Source organism: Oryzias melastigma, linkage group LG14 (assembly GCF_002922805.2).
Source record: "Oryzias melastigma strain HK-1 linkage group LG14, ASM292280v2, whole genome shotgun sequence".
In the NCBI taxonomy this organism is placed as follows: domain Eukaryota; kingdom Metazoa; phylum Chordata; class Actinopteri; order Beloniformes; family Adrianichthyidae; genus Oryzias; species Oryzias melastigma.
In genome coordinates, this window is record NC_050525.1 from 28,115,335 (window position 1) to 28,134,135 (window position 18,801).

The following is an 18,801-nucleotide window of genomic DNA, read 5'->3' on the forward strand; positions in this document are numbered from 1 at the left end:
CCTTGATAAAAGTAGGTGGAGCCTGCTGGCCTCCATCTCCAACGTTCAAAATGTTCGTTTGACAAACATACTGATTGGTTAGAGTGGTTTCCATAGAGATGATGACTCAAACAAATCTGACCAATCACTGCCTATCGACAATTTTTGGTTCCAACATGGCGACATCCATGTTGAGAAAAATGTCAACTAAATTGACTTCAATTTGTTGGAGCCGGAAGTAAAGTCTGTGCTTTGTAGTGTTTAAAACATTATAATTTTTTCGTTAGTGTCATCGGCTCTTGTTGGGTCTGCAGTTGTTAGTTTTTATTTAAAAAAAATAAAAACCGCCAAAAATGTCAGAACCAGAGGATAAAACAAAACAGTCTTATCTGGTTTTAAAAAGCCTGTGGATGAAAAATGAGGCCTAATTAATACTCTGCAAAAACAAATGACAGCTTTAGTAATTTCAAAGCGTTTCATCATTATTTCTCCGTCATTTGATAAAGGAGTCCTGCTGTTTCTTTTTCTTTTTGAAGCCTTTCTTTTCTTAAGACAAAGAAAACTTGCTTTCCCCCAGCTTCGTGAGAGCAAACAACCATTTATTCTTTGACCTTAAACAGTGTCTACACAAGCAGGCTCAGCCAGCCGAGCCCCCCCGTTCCCTCAGCAGCTTTTTTTCGAGCCAACAGTCAAACTCACAAATTTACCAACGTCAAATATTCCGCTGAACAGCTCCTCTGAGAAAAGACTCCGATGTCGGAGGATGCAAACACAGGCAACCAAAGTTTGGAAACAGAAAGAGACGACAGAAAGGCTGAGCTTCTGAGCAAGGTCATAAAGAAGTCTGCCAAGAAAACGTAGAAACACAGAGCCAATTGATGACCTCTAATGGATGCCTATTAGTGGGACACTGTATGGACACTTGCTGTATAAGCTATTATGTCCTCTCAGAGATTCCTTCAGCCATAATCTCATTTAATGCTTTTGCAAAACCAATATTTATTCATTGTAATATATTGTAATGCATTTTAATGCAAAAGCGACTGACAGGGGCTGGTATCACTCCAAAAGAGTAATTAAAGCATCTTAAGTGATTAATTTTTAATGAAAATGGATAAAAATGACCATGTAAAACATTGAGATGTAAAGAAAAAAGCCTTTAGGTGGATGAAGGCTTTATGTAACACCAGTTCATTGAAATGAATGTTTACACAGTGAGCATGGGGACTAGCTGAAGTTCATTATAAACTAACAACACAGAAAGTCTTCTGCTCATTTTTGCTTTTCAAACTATTCTTCAAGTCTGAGAAGGTAAGTTGTGACGCAGCAAATGCCGCCACCACAACCACGACAGGACGATGGTAAACAATGATGCCAAACACGTCCTTCTAAAGTTTATTACGTTTTCCATTTCAGACTACTTGTGCAAGTTCTACTTGTGGAGGTTCTACTTCTGAAGGTTCTACTCCTGTAAGTTCTACTTATGCAAGTTCTGCTTGTGGAGGTTTCGGTTTCGAAGGTTCTACTCCTGGAGGTTTGACTATTGGAGGTTCTACTTTTGGAGATTCTACTCTTGGAGGTTCTACTTGTGAAATCTCTACTTTTGAACGTTCTACTTCTGGAGGTTCTACTTCTCAAGGTTCCACTTAAAAGAGTTCTACTTCTGAAGGTTCTACTTTTAGAGGTTTGACTCCTGGAGGTCCTACCTTTGGAGATTCTAGTTCTGGAGGTTCTACTTCTGAAGGTTCTACTTTTGAAGGTTGTACTTTTGACGGTTGTACGTCTGAAGGTTATACTTCTCGAGGTTCTACTTCTGGGGGTTCTACTTCTGGGGGTTGTACTTCTGAAGGTTCTACTCTGGATCTGATCAAAGTTGAGCAGTTCAGTGTTGCTGACGTCACAAAGGTGTTTGTGTTTGAGTGGCTTCGTTCATGTCTGCAGATTGACCTTGACGTAAAAGAGATCTTCATGTACTGGAGTAGTTTGCTGTAAAGTATTCACATCAGAGAAACTTGAGCTACAAAGCTTTTCTAGGATAAATCTGAGAGAGCTGCTGCTCTTTAACCTCCTCCTTTGCTCTTTATCTCACCTGCCTTTAATTGCTAAAGGAGCATCACTTGACTCAGAGAAGGAAAAGTTAATGAGGAGGATGAAATACGTGATTAAGTCTTCAACTGTCTCGTTAGAAGTATAATGAACTTAAAAGGTGATTCGGCTCTTTGGCTTAAAGGAATGTTGGCTATTTTTAATATTAGGATTGCAGCATTTAGAGGAGCGTTTTCTGGACATGTGAGAGCAATGATTCAGATTGGGATAAGGATGGCTCGGCAGTGACGCCGGGAGGTGGTCTTACCTGAGCGTGAACTGCTCCACGGTGGAGTTGGGCATCAGGTAGAGCAGGATCCGCAGCGTCTCTCCGGGCTTCAGCGGTTTCTCCGGCAGCCTCAGGAACATGTTCTTGTCCAGCTGCTTGTCCACCAGCAGCTGCTCCTGTCCGGCCTGGTAGAGGCTGATACTCCCGATGCGCAGCAGAGGGTGCTGTGACAGAGGCTCCCTGGACACTCCACCCCGGCGACCCGAGCCCTCACTGCACTCCCCTTCCTGATTAGGCTCGTGAAGCGTGTAGTACAGCTCAGCCTGGAGGGTCTCGCTCGGTAGGCCGTCCAGCAGGCCGTCGCCTTTCCTCCTGCCCAGAGGGGCCACGTTTGTGTTGAACCAGGATGGGGGCAGGTCCAGCTGGGCCAGACACTGTGCCAGGTTGCCTTTCAAGCGGCACGAGGTCTTAATTTCACGGACGTCCCGGAAAGCGTGCAACCGGATGCACGGCAGGTTGTCCTGGGCTTTGAAGTCGTCCCAGTCCCGACCGGCGATGTAGAACAACACCTGGACGGTGGCGTTGTTGGAGTAAACTCTTGGCTGGACGATAAAAGCACGAACTTTCCAGCCGACGGTGAGTTGGCCCGGGATGTCCAGCGGGCTCGCTGGCTGGAGCAGCTCCTTGGACACGGTTTGGTCCTGGGCGAAAGGCCCGAAGCTTATGTTGATGGCAGGGAGGTCTTTTGTCTGGAAAACCACAAAACTCTCGGAGCGCTGCAGCGGATGTCCAGTCCGGGAGCTGCCCCTGCCAACCGTTTGTCCCGGGATCTGCGCCTCCTGCAGGAAAAACGCCAGCTGGGCGTTGGACATTTTGAAGTTGGCAGGCAGGTAGACGTTCGGTGGCGCAGGACTGGCCGTCATCGCCGAGGAACTGAAGAGAGAATCCGAGCTGGTTGGAGAGATTTTACCTGCGAGAGCTGAGAAGGGAGAAGAAGAAGAAAAGAATCGATCAGATCATAAAAAAAAAAAAAATCAAACAAATAACCAGGAGTTCAGAGGCCAAAAGGTCAAACTCACTAATCCAACAACATCCAACCTGAAGGTGTGGACACACCTGCAGCGTTTGGAAACTTTCTCACAAACTCAACAACATCCCTCAGCAGATGACACACAACAGAAGGATGAAGGTGACATACTTATCAAAATTACCCAAAGTTGAGCACAGAGGCGAAGTTGCATGTCCCTATGGTTCAAATCATAGATTAAAAGTCCCATATTCCAAGAGGTTTTATCATCTAAATCTCATCCCTGAAATCTGGAAAATGTTCCCCAAAAGTAAATCCTCCTCAAAGATCCACGCAAACATCCAGAGATCCTCAAACTTCTGTTTATCCTTCCTCAAAGCAAAGTAGTAAAAATTCCAAAATCAAAGCTCCAGGGTGTTGTTCAAGCCTCTTGAACTTGTGCTTTCCGCTCCCCCGTGGCTCTCAGAGCGGCTCAGCCCCACACGGCGGCGCGTTCGATCCCAGACTGAGCGCGGCTCCAGGACGCACTCTGATAGACGTGTGGGAGGGGGGCGAGCCTCCTCGTGGTTGGTGGGCCGTGCAGGACTAGAGACAAAGCCCGTGGCGCCGCCCCATCTCTGCCACACCTAGTCTGTAATCAGTGCTGTAGCTCCGGGTGGTGGTGGAGAGCAGCAACACTGCAGCTCCATTCATCCTCTCCGTGAACGAGCTCCTGTGTGAGTGCGGCGTCTGAGCGAGGAGGACGGCGAGCCGGCGAGGGGAGGGGAGGGGGTGGGATGCACTGCTCGGGAGGCTTTAGGCAAAGAGAGGGAGGGATGCAGGGAAAGAGGAGGGATTAGGTAAAGGTTATAGAAGAATTAGCCCACTCCCCCTCTCAGATCGCCCCTTTACCCCCCTGTGGTGGGCTTGACTGAAAACGAATCTATGGGGGAGGGGGATTAAACCCCCCCTCAACTCACATGTGCCTGGAATTCCCACCATAAAGGAGAGGAATCCGCAGACGTGTGTGTCCGTGTGATCTCCACAAAAGATGAGGCGACTCTCTGAAATGAGCAGCGCCGGCTACTTAGCAACTGTCCGCTCTTCACCCCCCCCCACGAACGCAACCACCTCTCAGGAATGCTTACGGGGTCCAATCAGGATCCGCTTTAGGTGAACGAAAAAAAGACTGAAAATGTGAAAAACAGGGATGAGAAAAATGAGAAAATTTGAAAGCAGTTTTAAACTCGAAAATACATATTAAAAACTTAAAGGAATTATTGAACATTTGAAAAAAGAATAGTGAAAACTTAAAAAAAATAGTAAACATTTAAAAAAAAAAGTACATTTGAAACTTGAAAAATAAAAAAAGAAAAGCCAATGAGCTCAACGCCCCGCCCCCATGTAGAATTAGGATCAGTTCAGCACCGAAAACACAAAAACTCTGAATTGAAGCTAAAAACAGAGAACTGAAACCAAAGAGGGAGAAACAGAAGAGGCAAGTACAAATAAACATTTTTGGATTTGGTAACACTTTTTTTTTTAAGCTTCAAATTTACATTATTCTTTCAAGTTTTCAATATATATTTTTTTAATGTTCAATTTTACTTTTTTCAAATTTTCAATAATTCCTTCAAGTTTTCAATGTGTATTTTTGAGTTGAAAACTGCGTTCAAACTTTAAACTTTTTTTTTTTATGCTGTAAGCTGAATGTGGGCGCTGAAGATGCTGAAATTGATTGCTAATAACACTGAAGTTGATAGCAGAAAATGCTGTAGGTAATATTTAAAGACACTGAAGCTGACTGCTAAAAACACTGTAGCTGATACCTAAAAACGCTAAAGTTGGCTGCCAGCTAAAATAGCTAAATGCATAATTAGCATAAAAAACTTTAGGTTAGCCAAAACAGCAAGCCTGTAGCTGAAAAACTAGCCAACCTTCAAAATACCTTAAAAAAAACTGAAAAAAACATAGATTAGCCAAAACAGCTAGCATGTAGCTGAAGTATTGGCTAAACTCCAAAATAGCCTAAAAATCCAACTAAGGGCAAAGCTTCAGTCATAAACGCTGAAGCTGAAGGCAGATAAAAATAAATAAATAAATAAATAAAAACAACAACAGAAAAACCTCAGGTTAGCCAAAACAGCTAGCATGCAGCTGAAAAAATAGCTAAACTTCAAAATACCCTTAAAAACTGAAAAGAGCCTAAATTTGACAAAAACCACTAGCGTGTAAATATTAGCCTTACTACAAACAGCCTAAAAAAACTTAAAGGGGCCAGACCATTATTTTCTTAAGCCTATCAGAGTGAACTATATCTCTATATAAGATCATATATTACCTTTGGACCACGAAAAATGAATTATTTATGAACTATTATTTATATTTCGTGAGTTTTTCTCTACCCGGAAGTAAAACGGCTCGATTCCTGAAGCTCCGCCTGCCGCTGCGTGTGGCTGGAATCCATTCGATGACGTCATCCTAGAGTCTGTGGCAGTATGCCGGCATTTCTCTCATGAAAATAATCCAACCTTCTTCTTAGAGGGATGCACATACAACATATCTGCATTTAGTTGGCCTGGCCATCCCTTCACTTCTCCACAACACACACACGCGGCTTCTTTATGGGTGTGCCGACCGGGGTGGTGTGGGGGGGATCTTAAAGGGCGCCGCTTGTATAAAGTAGCAAAAACATTTTGAGCTTGAATTTATTGGAGACAGGACACATTTGGAAGATATACAGTATTCTGCATCTAAAATGACAGTTTTTTCGCTGATCATCAGTGGATAAGGGGATAGATACATTGTTGGTTTAGTCTGGGGGCGGAGCTGTCATAGCAGACTCTTCCTGGAGGGAGCTGTTGGCATCAATCTTACATCAGCACGTTTCCAACCGCTCGTTTTCATGGGTTTTTGAGGGGTTGCTGCAGACAGTGCAAGTTTTTAAAGGATTTCTCTTTAATGCATGAACGTTTTGGGGTTCTTTATAGTGAGGAATGAACAGTAAAATGCATTTAAAACCTCAAAAAGTAGAATTTTCATGGTAGGACCTCTCTAACAAGAAAGCCTAAATTAGCTAAAACAGCTAGCATGTAGCTGAAATATTAGCTAAACTCCAAAATAGCCTAAAAAAATCTTAGTAAATGCCAAAATATTCCAAAAAGCTAGCAGAATTCCAATTTTTCCAACTTTAAAACCATAACTTTTAACATAATAATGAATAATAAAAAGGCAGTAATATTATTCCAGAATGAATCAACTTAAACCTTAAATAACTTTCAATATTTTACCCTCCATAAAAATATATTTTATCAAAACTCGACAAGTTAGAAATAAGATAACATCGGGACATTAATAACAATAAAATAAAATGATCTGGAGGGCCTTATAGTATTACCTGGAGGGCCAGATCCGGCCCCTGGGCCTTGACTTTGACACATGACATAAATGCTCCCGGTCCAGAACCCACCACACAAATCTCCCCCACTGCCACATGTTCTCTAAATCGCACAACAACTTAACAAAACTGTGAGACTCTGCTGCTAATCCTGGCCTCAGGAAAGGATGGAGGATGTGCTTCCAATACAAAGATCCAGCTCCACTATCAAAGTAAAGCGTCTAAAGGATTTCACCGCCGTGTTTAAACAGTAAATAGCTTCAGCAGCAGTGGCCTTGAGCGCAGACGAAGCCTGAATCCCAACACCTGCCCCGTCTTTTCCCACAGACTGTTGATGTTTTTGCAGCCAGCGGTGAGGTGGCAGCGGGAGCAAGGACGTGCCTGAGCACCTGCCGCAGGTCACAACAAAAAAACGCCTCCCAGCTCGCCACCGCCGCCATTCTCGGGGAGAATCCTGTCTTTTTTTTTGCTGAATCTGACTCCAAAGAGCGCGCTGACTTCACCAGTTTGCAGAATCAACAAATATCTGATGCTCTTGCTGCATCATCAGTTTGTAATTTAGCTGATGAACCGTTTCCAACCAGTGTAGCTTTAATTCAGTCCTTTTACATTTATTTCTGGTGTCAATCTTTTCACTTTACAGCTCAAGTTTTTCCCAGAAAACACATTTCAGATCCAGAGCGTTTATTTTTCTGGTTCCAGGAAGGTATTCTTTGTTTTTCAACCTTTTTTTCCCACTGAGAGTTTCTTTGAATGTCAGTGTAACATTGCCATTTGGTTGAACACTATTATTCACCCAACATTCATGACAAACTATTTTAAACTATATTTCCCTGAAAATGCAAGTGACTTCCATTCAGAATCATCTTAAGTCATCAAGGAAAAAATGTCAGTCATTTTGACCTAAAGTTAAAGTCTTATTCCCGCTGCCTTTACAGGTTGTTAGTTGTTAGTTAGTTGGTTGCTTGATTTCTTGGTTGGTTAGTTATCTGCTTGTCTGGTCATTTGATTGGGGCGTGTCTCCCTGGTTGGGCGTTGACCATCATCATCTTCCCGCCATCGTTTTCTGACCTGGGCGATCCTTTCTTCCTCCCTCCAGGCTGAACAGATCTGATTGAAGTCCGCCTCCAGTCCTTCCAGGTCTTCCTTACTTTCCAGTTGCCATGTTGATCCTGGTCACGGCCTGACGGTTGATGCTGGATGTCGGTTTTCTCAGGGTGTGGTCAATCCAGCCCCGTCTTTTCCCAATTTTAGTTAGATAGTTTTAGGTTAGTTACAGTCAACTTTGCACAGCTAATTGTTTAAATAAAGGTGGAAACACTAGAAGTATTAATACTAGTAGTTACAGAAGTTGAAACTTTACTATCTCAATGGATGAGACATCAAAATGTTTTACATACCGCGGGGGGGGGCATTGAAACACTGCAGCGATTGTATCTGTGCATGGACTGGAGCAAAAACACAATGTTTTCACTTCCAGGAACAGCCCACAGAGCTCGCCGTGACACTGATACACCCATGTGAGGCCTGAAGGTCACCTGACTGCTCGCCAAGAACCTCCTAATCCTTTTCAAATGTAATGAAACTGTGCAGCGACAATCATACATCCAATGCAATCAAGCAAAACAAATCCCAGCCCCGCTCCTCGCGCTCCTCGCCCTCCTCGCCCTCCTCGCCCTCCTCGCCCCGGAGGCCCTGTGGCATCATCTGAGAAGGTGATAACAGCCCATGATGCATCAGGGCGTGCTTGTCTGGTTTCAGTGTAACAACATCAGCGGGTCGGCGGCTTTGAGAGGAGCGCGGACACAGATGGGCCCCCATTGTGAAACCCTACCTCCTTCTTCCACTTGACTCCCATTAGACCTCGGGCCAAATTGAATTGAATTCACTTCCTGTTGTGCTCCTATTACGGGAAACATCTGCTGCACGTGCGCTTAAAGAGGGGGCTCCCGGTCAAAGGCCAATTTTCTCATCAAATTATTTTATTCAGTGTCAATTAATTAGGACTCCGGGTCACTTTTAGGCAGAGCGACAACACTTCTGTGCAACAAGAGTCTTTTTAGAGCCAACAAAACTGCTGCAGTGTGATGCAGGAAACAGGCGTTTCAGCAGAAACATTATGTTCCAAAAAAGTTCAATAATTTTGTGTTATTGAAAATAAAACAGATTTAATAAAACTCTTGACTGTGTGAGTAAGGGCTGTCAAACATGAAAGCAGAGTGAAGGGGGGTGTATGGAGTGGGTGTTATGAGCGGGGCAGGCATTTGATCTTCACAAAGAGAAGTGCATAAACTCTTCAAGTAAAAGGTCAGAAAAAATGTAGAGGAGCTTTAGAGAGACATGGAGCATCCTTACAGCATCACTAATGTTCCCGCGCCGAGGCTTTCCATATCGATAGGTACCCCCCACCACCACCCCCTCCTCTCTCGGGCAGCCTCGCTGCACTGATATGCTTTGGAGTGGTCGAATGCTGCCTCTCCACTCACACAAGACGAGTGCAGCTCTGCAGCGCAGGATCCCCACGTAAACACGGCGTTACCTCTCATCGCAGGTACACCGACATTTAACCAATCAAATCACCAGTTTCTAATGACTCCTGATTACACGGTGAGTCGGACTGGAACATATTTGAGTTTCTAATGTCTGGAGTTTTAGCTACGTTGCATAAAAACAAGCTAACGTTCAACAATCAACAACGTTTCTCAATATATGGAGTACTAAATATTCAGAATATATTCCATATATGGAAGCAATATTTATCAGTATATTGAAATACTCCAACTATTACCATTTTTATATATTGAAATATCTCAATCTTTATATTGTGATATATACTGAAATATGCTATATAATGTATATTAAAAATAGGTTGACCATCCATATATTGCAACATATTCAAAAATATATGGGTAAATGACTGACATATTAAGATATATTTCTTAATATAGTGGCAATATATATTTGTTTGGTAAGGCCAGAACATTCATTATGACATGTAACTGTAAAATTAACCAATCAAAGCGTTCCCAGTGGTTTTTAATTATGATTTTGCTTTTTTTTGCAAAAATCCAAAAATCTGTGTCACTTTTTAGGACATAGTTTCTGCAGAGCGGCAGGAGTTCATTAGAAATTCAAGTTGTGGGCGGGACCGGTGGCCAGGAGCAACCCCGCCCCCTTTCCCCTCCCTATTTCTGAGAGCTCAGAGCAGGGAGCTTGTGGCCCCGCCCCATACTTTCTGTCACAATCATTTTCAAACTTTTTTCGTCTGCTCCTGATTCAAAACTTGAATTGCAGAAATGCCGTTTTAAGACACATTTTCTTTATAAATGTTCTCCATCAAGAGAAAAATACCTCATGTTAAAAAACATGATTTCTATTGAAGTGTGTCTTTAAAAGCTCCAAACAACAATAATTGGAAAATAATGTGTTTTCTTTCTCAAACATTTCTGTTGTTTGTCAACCAATGATCCATCTTTGTAGATGCAGAACGCTCATAGGAAAAATGTGCATTAATGTTTACTTACAGGATCCCCAAGTGGTGTTCGACCTTGATATTCCATCCAACCAGTTTTTGCCTCTAGATAGTCAGTTTACCCGTTAGGGCAATTGTCAATGTCAGATATGTTATCAGACATGAAATGGCATCAACAGAAAAAATAAATAACATTTGTTATTTCAAATGAATAATGTTGTAAGTTTAAGAAAACCTAAAACCCAAAAGGAAACTTTTTCATGCTTTCACTTTACCATTTTAGTGAACACAAGTGATCGAGTTCAGACTGCTAACATTCAAAGAAAGAGGAACTTTATTCATTTTGGAGCTTCACTATCCTTCAGTAACCGTAGAAACTCCTGAAAGGAGGGGAAGTGGTCACCGGTCGGCTTTGTTTGAACTGACACCAGATTAAAAGACTGAAGCGACTGTCGCTGCGTCCCGAGACAATGACAGAGGCGAACGCTGGAATGATGAATGAACTGAACGTGAAATCAATCACGCTGAGTGGACTTTGTGAAAATCTGTCTTCCTGTGAATCCTCTGCTCCTCAAAGGGCTTCCTGGATGAGAGCCAATCACTGAGAGGCGGTTCCACGAGCGCGTCGAAAAGGTCGGGTTTGGAGATGTCACTGGAAACGGTGACAAAAAGGTCTTCCGACCGGGCCAACGCCGGCCAAATCCAACCATTCCGCAGTCATTAGGGCCGCCTGACCCGTGGAGAGCGACTCATCTGGAGCAGGAAGTGAGATGTTGAAGCTGCTTGATATTGAAATGAACCGGACCAGCAGACAATCTGTTAGGGGCAGAATCACTGGAAGAGACTTTCACTGGAGTCCTAAATCTACACTTAAGCTGTTAAAACTTTGAAAATTTTACAACAATCTAGAGAGAATAAACTTTTAGCAACTCCTGCTTCTGAAAAAATAGCTTAAAATCTATGGAGCAACATTGGGGCCAATATTATTTAAAACCCAAATAAAATACATTTTTAAAAAATATTGGTGTTTGGCCAAAAAAACTTCAAGCTGTTCTAAAATAAACTTAATTACCGTATTTTCTGGACTATAAGCAGTTACTTTTTCCCTAGGTTTTGAACCATGCGGCTTATACAAAGGTGCGGCTATTCTGTGGATTTTTCTTCCATTGTTAGGGGAGCTCTAACCGGAAATAGAATCAAAAACAAGAGACAAAAAAATCTATGTAAATCAGAATAGCCAATGCTACTTTTTCTTTAGCAGATAGAACACTCATGACAAATTACTACCTGGTAATTATTTTCAAACCTTCTCCTCTTTCTCATGGAAATCCCGCAAAGAAGTTTGTGTGGTTCACATTTTAAGTTGAAGGCCATGGAGCTTGCTATCTAGGAAGGAAACCGCACTGCTCTACACAAGCTTAGCATCAATTCATCTATGCTGAGACGCTGGAGACGGCAGGTACAGACATGTACATTCAAAATACAAAATTGTTCTCTACATGCAGTAAATATCACATTTTTCAACATAGATATTTGTGGCTTACAGTCCGGTGCAGCTTGTATTTCTTTTTATTTTTATTTTTATTTTTTTAATTGAGCAGGTGCGGCTTATATACAGGTGCTTCAAATGTTCTGTTTTTCAGGTTTCAAAACTGAAATTTTCCATTTCCAAAGATTTTACAGTTTTAAATCTTTTTTTGTTGTTTTCTAATTTGAAAATATCAGAAGACGTTTTCGATGTCTGTATTTAACACAATAAGAGAGGGGCCTCTGATCACACACACGATGGCGTCAGGATCAACCTGTAGCCAGAAGTGGAAATCGAAACTTTAGCCGCTTGATAAGCAGAAATTTCGTACACTTTAGGAAACCCTTTTAAAATTATATTTTAAAAATCTATCTATTATATTTTTAAAAAGCTATCAGCTTTTACGCTTTTGAATGTGAATTAACTCTGTTTTTTTTCTCCATAAATCAGCTGATCAGAGCCGTGAAACGCTGTTTTTTTTCTCTGTGACACAGAATGTCACAATGAAAAAAACAGTAAAAAAGGGTCCATAAAAGAGATAAAAAAAGGTCGAACGCTTAAAAAGATATTTTTGTCGCGGCCGGCTCCAGCAGGGGAAGGAGGGACTTCCGGCTATTAAGTTTTGGGCAGCAAAATCTTTTCTCTGTAGCCAGATTCTCTTGCAATAAGATGGCGCTTAGAACAGCGTTTTGGACGCACGGTTTGGACGCAATAAAACTCTTTTTTTTACACCCCTCTTGGGACAACTTCAGACTATGACAGTACAGACTGAACAGCCATTTTCTGACTGTAATCATCACAGTTCTGAGAGTCAGTGAACGCACCGGGACTAAAGTTATTGATTGGTTGGTCTTTTATGTTAGCCCCGCCCCAACACGCCACACAGAGGCCTAAAGCTTTGAAACAAAAATGTTTAGATTTGAAAACAAACAAAAAAAAGAGTTGAAACTGAACTTTTGCGTTTTCAAACCTAAAAAATGAAACATTTGAAGCTGAAAATAATTAAGATCATCTTGGAAAAGAAAAAAGTTTGGGACATTTTACATTTTTTTGGCCAACTGTTTTTCCAATTTGCTTTACTTGGGTTTCAAATAAAACTGTCCCTATAAAAATCCAGTGTAGTCTGACTTTATTAACAGAACGTTATTATTTTAAGACTAAATAGAAATGTTGTTTTCCCCAAACCTCTCTGCTCGGTGACAGACGAGGTAAACTGAGGGATTACCGTCATGATCTTTTTTTACGATGTTTTACCAGACACAGTGGATTTGGCCGGGTCATTCTTATCCTTTTTTTCCTCCAAAAAGATTTATATCTTCACAATCCAAGCTGCAAAATTTAAATGTAAAAAAAAAATACCCAGAAGCCATTTCATATCATTCCTAAACATGTGATAACCCGAGGGGGAGGACAACATTTATTTTTGTTTTATGAAGATAGTATCTCTTAACTTTATTTATTTTAAAATTATGTTAAGTTTTCTGTGGATGTTGGTGTCTTTTATCTAGTTTTTCAGCTTTATAGGTTCAAAAATCTTCAAGCTGTTTCTTCTTCATTGAAGTTCATCCTTTAATTGATGCGTTAAAAATATCATTTTATTTAAATTTTTTATATCTGAGCATCTCCATTCTAATATAGTTTAAGATTTCTTTATCTTCTAGGAATAAACATTTACATTTATTTAAAATATAGCCTTGTCCATTCATGATACCCAGAGTTTTACTCAAAAGCAGTTTTCTTGAAGTCCTTGGCTATATTTAGATGAAACGTATGTAAGCTCAGCAAAGATTTGTTGTTTTAGCTTTGGAAGTACTTGCTGGAAAATCCTAATGTTCGTCTCCGACAAAGTCCGCTCTCATCTCAATCAGACCTTTGCTGCCAGTCTGCAGCTGGATTATCTCAAACACACTCCAAACATGTCCTGCTTTAGATTTCATCAGTCTTCATCTACATACAAAGGGAAATTAAATTCAAGCTGCTGCTGCGGGGCTGGGGGGGGTTCGCTCAGTCCATGTGTTTGCATGAAATCAGATCACTTTGGCGCTTTAGAAAGGAGCAGATCAGTCATTCTGCCGACTGTCAGGCTGGGTTTCCACGTCTTGTTTGTCCCAGGAGGGCTTTGTTGAATCTATTCACAGTAATTGAAGGTGGATTCAGAAATGTGGGAAAACAAAGAGGAGACTGAGAACTCTGACTCTTTCAAATAGCTTCCTACGCTTTCATTTTGTGTCAAACACGGAGATTTCAACTGATTTTTAATGGCTTTTCTGATACATTTGTAACATATTTTATTATTTGAGAAAATAGTTGCTACTATCTTCTTCTATTATTTTATATACTTTATTTTTTTCTATTATAAAGTTGTTCTCAGTGGTTTTTTTAAATTACAATTATGCTGTTTTTTTTGTCAAAATCAATAAATAATATATATAATAATATAATAGTAATAAATATAATCATTTAACAAATAAAAACATAGTAAGAAATGCATTTTTAATCCTAAATTATTAATTTATGTCCTCCATTATGAGAAAACCGCTGCAAAACCATGTTAAAAACATGTTTTATTGGAACGTCTTTGTTTCCTTCAGCAGGTTTTCATCAATGTTTTCCTTCAAGTTTCCTGCAAACTTGAAATTCTCCTTCATAAAATGGAATCATTTCCATTCGGTAAATCAAATCTACACTGTTCCTAAAAAGAAAGTTTTCAGTGGAATTTTAGGAAAAAGTCATTAAATCTTATTTAACATTTTTATGTTTTGACATTTAAACCAAACTTTGGTTTTGTCTCACAGAGAGGAATTAGTTTGGTTGGTTCATTGATAGAGTAATTGATTGATTGGGTTGCTTGTTTGCTTGGTTAATTAGTTAGTTGGTTTCTTGATTGTTTGGTTGGTAAGTTGTTTTCTTGATTACTACTATGGTTAGTTGGTTACCTGATTGCTTAGTCAGTTAGTTGGTTGTTTGGTTTGTTAGTTTATTTTTGTTTGTTTGTTTTCTTTAGTTGGTCTCTTGATTGTTTGTTTGGCTAGTAGGTTGCTTGATTGCTTAGTTGGTTTCTTGAATGCTTGCTTGATATGTTGGTTTTTTGATTGTGTGAATCCTAATTCTAACCTCAACTATGATGGAAACATTTTGTTTTCTCTTTGAATCGTTGATGACATTTCTAGTTTGTTGAAATAGTGAATTTGGATCCATAAAAACGCTGCAGCAGTGATTGAAAACTTAAGTATAGAAGAGTTATGAGGAATGAATGCTGCACAGGTAAAAAAAAGAACAAAAAAAACAGGAAACATTCAATTAAACAGACGAACAAAAGAACTTTGACTATGACTGACTCTGATTTCCTGTCGTTGGCGTGATCCAGTGAGTGGATACTTTGAGATCCACTCAGGTTTCAATCAATCATCCCTCGTGGACAGGAAGTAACCTCCACCGGGACGCAATCTGGAGAAGCCACACCGCCGCGGCTCAGTCGGAGCGGAGAGAATCCTTTATCAGCTTCATTTACAGCAGTTACGCTGATGAGAGCCGAGCTTTTCTAAATTATATTCACACTGTAGCTTTAATTAGCCATAATTTGCTGATTAAAAGAGAAGAATGTAAAACAGTGACACCATTAGTGGAAGTGGAACATTTCATCACTGCTACTTTATATGCTCCCATAAAATCATATACATGATTTATAGCGCGAGCTGCCCTTGAGGTTCATGAGGCCGTTTGCATGAGGCAACATGGGGGTGGCGTGGTCGTGTTCTGGTCAAAACCTGGAAAGGCGCTCGCTGCTGGTTATGATGCCATCAAGCCGCGCCGAGGACTTCAAATATTTAATAACCACTTTTTAAAAAGCTGTTCCTCCATCGCAAGCTTTACTTTGCAATCCGCAAAAGTTTACCTGAAAACCAAACTGGCATTAAGAGGGGTGAAGGATTACATCTCCCATGATGCAACAGCAGCTCGTAATGAAGAATTGATAGTGTTTCTTGAGAAAGATTCTTTTTTTTTCTTGCTTTTCTAGGTTCCAGTTGAGCAAAAAAAAAAAAGAAATATGATTATTTTTAACTTAAACTGTTATTTTACAATGAAAAACGTAAATTCTTTACAAAAAAATCAAGAAAATTCAAGTTCTGCTCCTATAGAAAACATTTGAATGTAGCTTCAAAAAAATCAGACTTTTCTTCTGAAGGACACATATAATATAAAGCACTACATAAAGCAGGTATTCTGACCTTTTAAAGCTACGCGAGCGAGTGCGTTTTTGAGAACGAGCTCAAATGAAATCTATAAAATCATCTCACTCGGAAAAACTGGGTCGCAGTTCAAGCTGAAGAGGAGACGACCCAAATAAGGGTCAGGCCTCTGATGTGACATATTTTCTGCCACAGTTTGGTTGCTAATGAACGGCGAGGCTGGATGGGTCATATTTCTACTGTAAGACTTTTTTTCTGAGCCAATTAAGAACAAAATCAGCTGGAAAACCAAATTTGCACGGAGAGGTCGACGTTTACCTGCAGAACTTGGTATTGAATGCAGTTTTATCGCAAAATTATTCAAACAAACATAAAAATATTGACCCACTTCAATAAAAATAGTAAAGAAACAATAGCACCTGTATATTTTTATCTATTTCCTCTGATTTTGTATTTATCATCTCCTGCATATTCTAAATCAATAGAGTCCTATAAACGCCTTTTTTCACTCTTCAGCAGCTGCAGTTCAACAACAACCTTAACGAGAAGCTGGGAGTGAAACCTCAGCACCACAAAGTTCAGCGGGGTGCTGCCCCCCTCCCACTGTAATCAGTCACTGGAGCTCACGGAGGGGAACATCTTCAGTATGTGCGGCGCCGCTTCTGCTCGCTGCAGCGTTCGCTGTGCTAACTGGCCTTTTGCTGCTCTGCTGGCAGATGGAGGCGCGGCCGCTGCATGCATCAGGGCGGTATTGATAAAAGAATGCAAATGCCCGGTGGCAGCGCCGTCCCAACCTCCACACCATTCAAGGATGACAAAATCCATAGGGCCGCAGCCCGATTTGGGTTTGTGTGCAGGAGACTTTATACAGAAAACCTTTGGAGAAACGGTTGAACAAAATGTACAGAAGAAGTGTCTGATGCACATGTTTAAATGTAAAAATGTCTCTTTCATCATGTTTATGGAACTTATTTTCCAACTCAACAACCCAGTCAGGCCGTATCAAGACTTAAAATTGTGTGTAACGATTATGGTTGGGCACCGATTGGGTTTTATTCGCTTCCGCTGCCAAAGTGGTTCTTTGGTTTGGGTTTCGGTTCCTAATCGGTGCCAATTCTGTACTTCAGTAATAAAAAATACTGCCTATATCTTTCCAAATCAACACATTTTTATTCCCAAGTCACATAGTGGCGCATGGTTAAGACCTCCACGTCAAAACGTTTTGGATGTCGTCATTTTTTGACGCGCTGACTGAGCCTTTTAAATCGGAGCTCCCCAACTTTCAAGCTACACGTTGGTGCCCCGCCCCTCTTTCACCACGCTGAGAATTCGCTGCTTGCTGCCTGTCAAACATGTGATCCTGAGCTAGACGCCATGGGTAAGGGGCTGTTTTTACCAGGGCTTTTTTCTCATTCGGGGGGGAGTTGTCTGGATGACAGCCGCTTCTGCTGTGTTTCTGTGTCTCTGTGACTAAGTTTGAAGGCTGAGAGAGGGGGAAATTAAGAGACCTTTTTTTATGTTTGTCTCAATGAAAACAAGTGAAACATCAAAGTTCAGGAGACCCGAGCAGGCTGACCCGCTCCCCGCAGCGGCTGTCTGTCAGCCCAGCTCTGCTCAAGTCCAGGAGGCTGGCTGCTGCCAGAGAACCGCCGCGATGCGACAGGACAAAAATTCTCATATTGGATTAATATTTTACCCACTAATTGGGTTACTGAAAACGTCACGTGCCCAAAGCTGAGTTCCTGATTGGCTGATGTAATCTGCTGTGAAAGGCAGCCAGACGTTTGAATGCTGTGCGCGCTCTCGTGATCATCCCGTCAGCGGTTTTATATGAGCCCGCCCACTAATCACAGGAAAGGCAGAAGGAGATCCGATCGCATGGTAATCGTGTCACAAGCCAGACCGGGATCAACAGGACCCCCACAGGGGCCCCCAACGCCAGAGACGCCAGAGTGCAGGAGGCCCAGGAGCTTTGAGAGTGAGAACTTCAGCCCAGCCAGAAAAAACAGCCCCCCTGCCGCGCCAGGGGGCCAAGCATGAGGCCCCACCCCCAGAGAACCAGCCCCAGACGAGCAGCCCATTATTACACACGAGCCAGGGCCCCCCAAGGGAGACCCGCCCAACGCTCCAGACAACCCAAAAACTCACAGCCTCCGTACGGGTCAACCCCCTTAACGGGCACACGTCACTTTAGTCATGATGTGTTTGTTTGTCAAACTTCACCCAGAATCTTCAACTGAACAGAATGTGGAAACAAACAGGTTTGAAGGAGGAGAAACTCTACTGTGTTTCTATCACTTGATCTTTGTCCATCTGAAGACGGATTTATCAAAGACATCAGCGACCCACACACTCACACCTCCCCTATAGAACCTCCATTCAACAAGTGGAAGGATCCTCTTTGTTTGTCCCATCCCTCCCTGGCAGCCTCGCCCCAGCATTCACAGTAATTGCCACCGGTCTAATTAATGCTACATTATGGTGATTTGTAGGTTTTACATTGGCAGTCTTTCAGTGGATTTGACCAGATTCAGCAGCCCAGCTTTAATTGCAGCCCTTTGGGGATAATAAAGCTCTTCTAAGAGCCGTGTAACACATGAAGGATCCCTTAAAGACCGTCTCTATGTGCCGTCTCCCGGCGTTAGCCGTCAATAAGCTTAGAGAAGGTAAAATGTAAAGAGCCAGAGCTCAAATGCTAATGAAAGAGTTCATAACCTCCTGTTTTGAGGAGCCTCGGTTGACATTCAGTTTGCTGATGCGTCGCCATGGCGATGAAGGAAATTGTGCTCAGCTGGGTTTTCTGACCACGACTGAACTCCGGCTAACGTGGAAAAGCACAAACGGTCTCCAGCGCGATGCAGTCGACTTTAATGATCGATCAAGTCAACGGATGTTACTGCGGGTAACTGAGTTAG

At 41.7% G+C, this 18,801-nt stretch overlaps 1 protein-coding gene across 3 annotated transcripts in view; it reads right to left on the reverse strand.

Annotated features, from left to right (window-relative positions):
- The window catches only part of tmem132e (transmembrane protein 132E), a 509,296-nt gene that overhangs the window by 157,388 nt on the left and 333,107 nt on the right, over positions 1-18,801 (reverse strand). Inside the window, exons 1-2 of one of the 3 annotated variants that reach the window (XM_024263988.2) lie at positions 5,705-5,956; positions 2,333-3,272 (exon numbers count right to left, since the gene is read on the reverse strand). In XM_024263988.2, the coding sequence (XP_024119756.1) occupies positions 2,333-3,216 (884 nt within the window). In that variant the 5' untranslated portion in view covers positions 3,217-3,272; positions 5,705-5,956. Of the gene's footprint in view, positions 1-2,332; positions 3,273-3,491; positions 4,146-5,704; positions 5,957-18,801 lie in introns of those variants that run through there. The other 2 variants (XM_024263973.2, XM_024263983.2) reach the window with 2 other exon arrangements.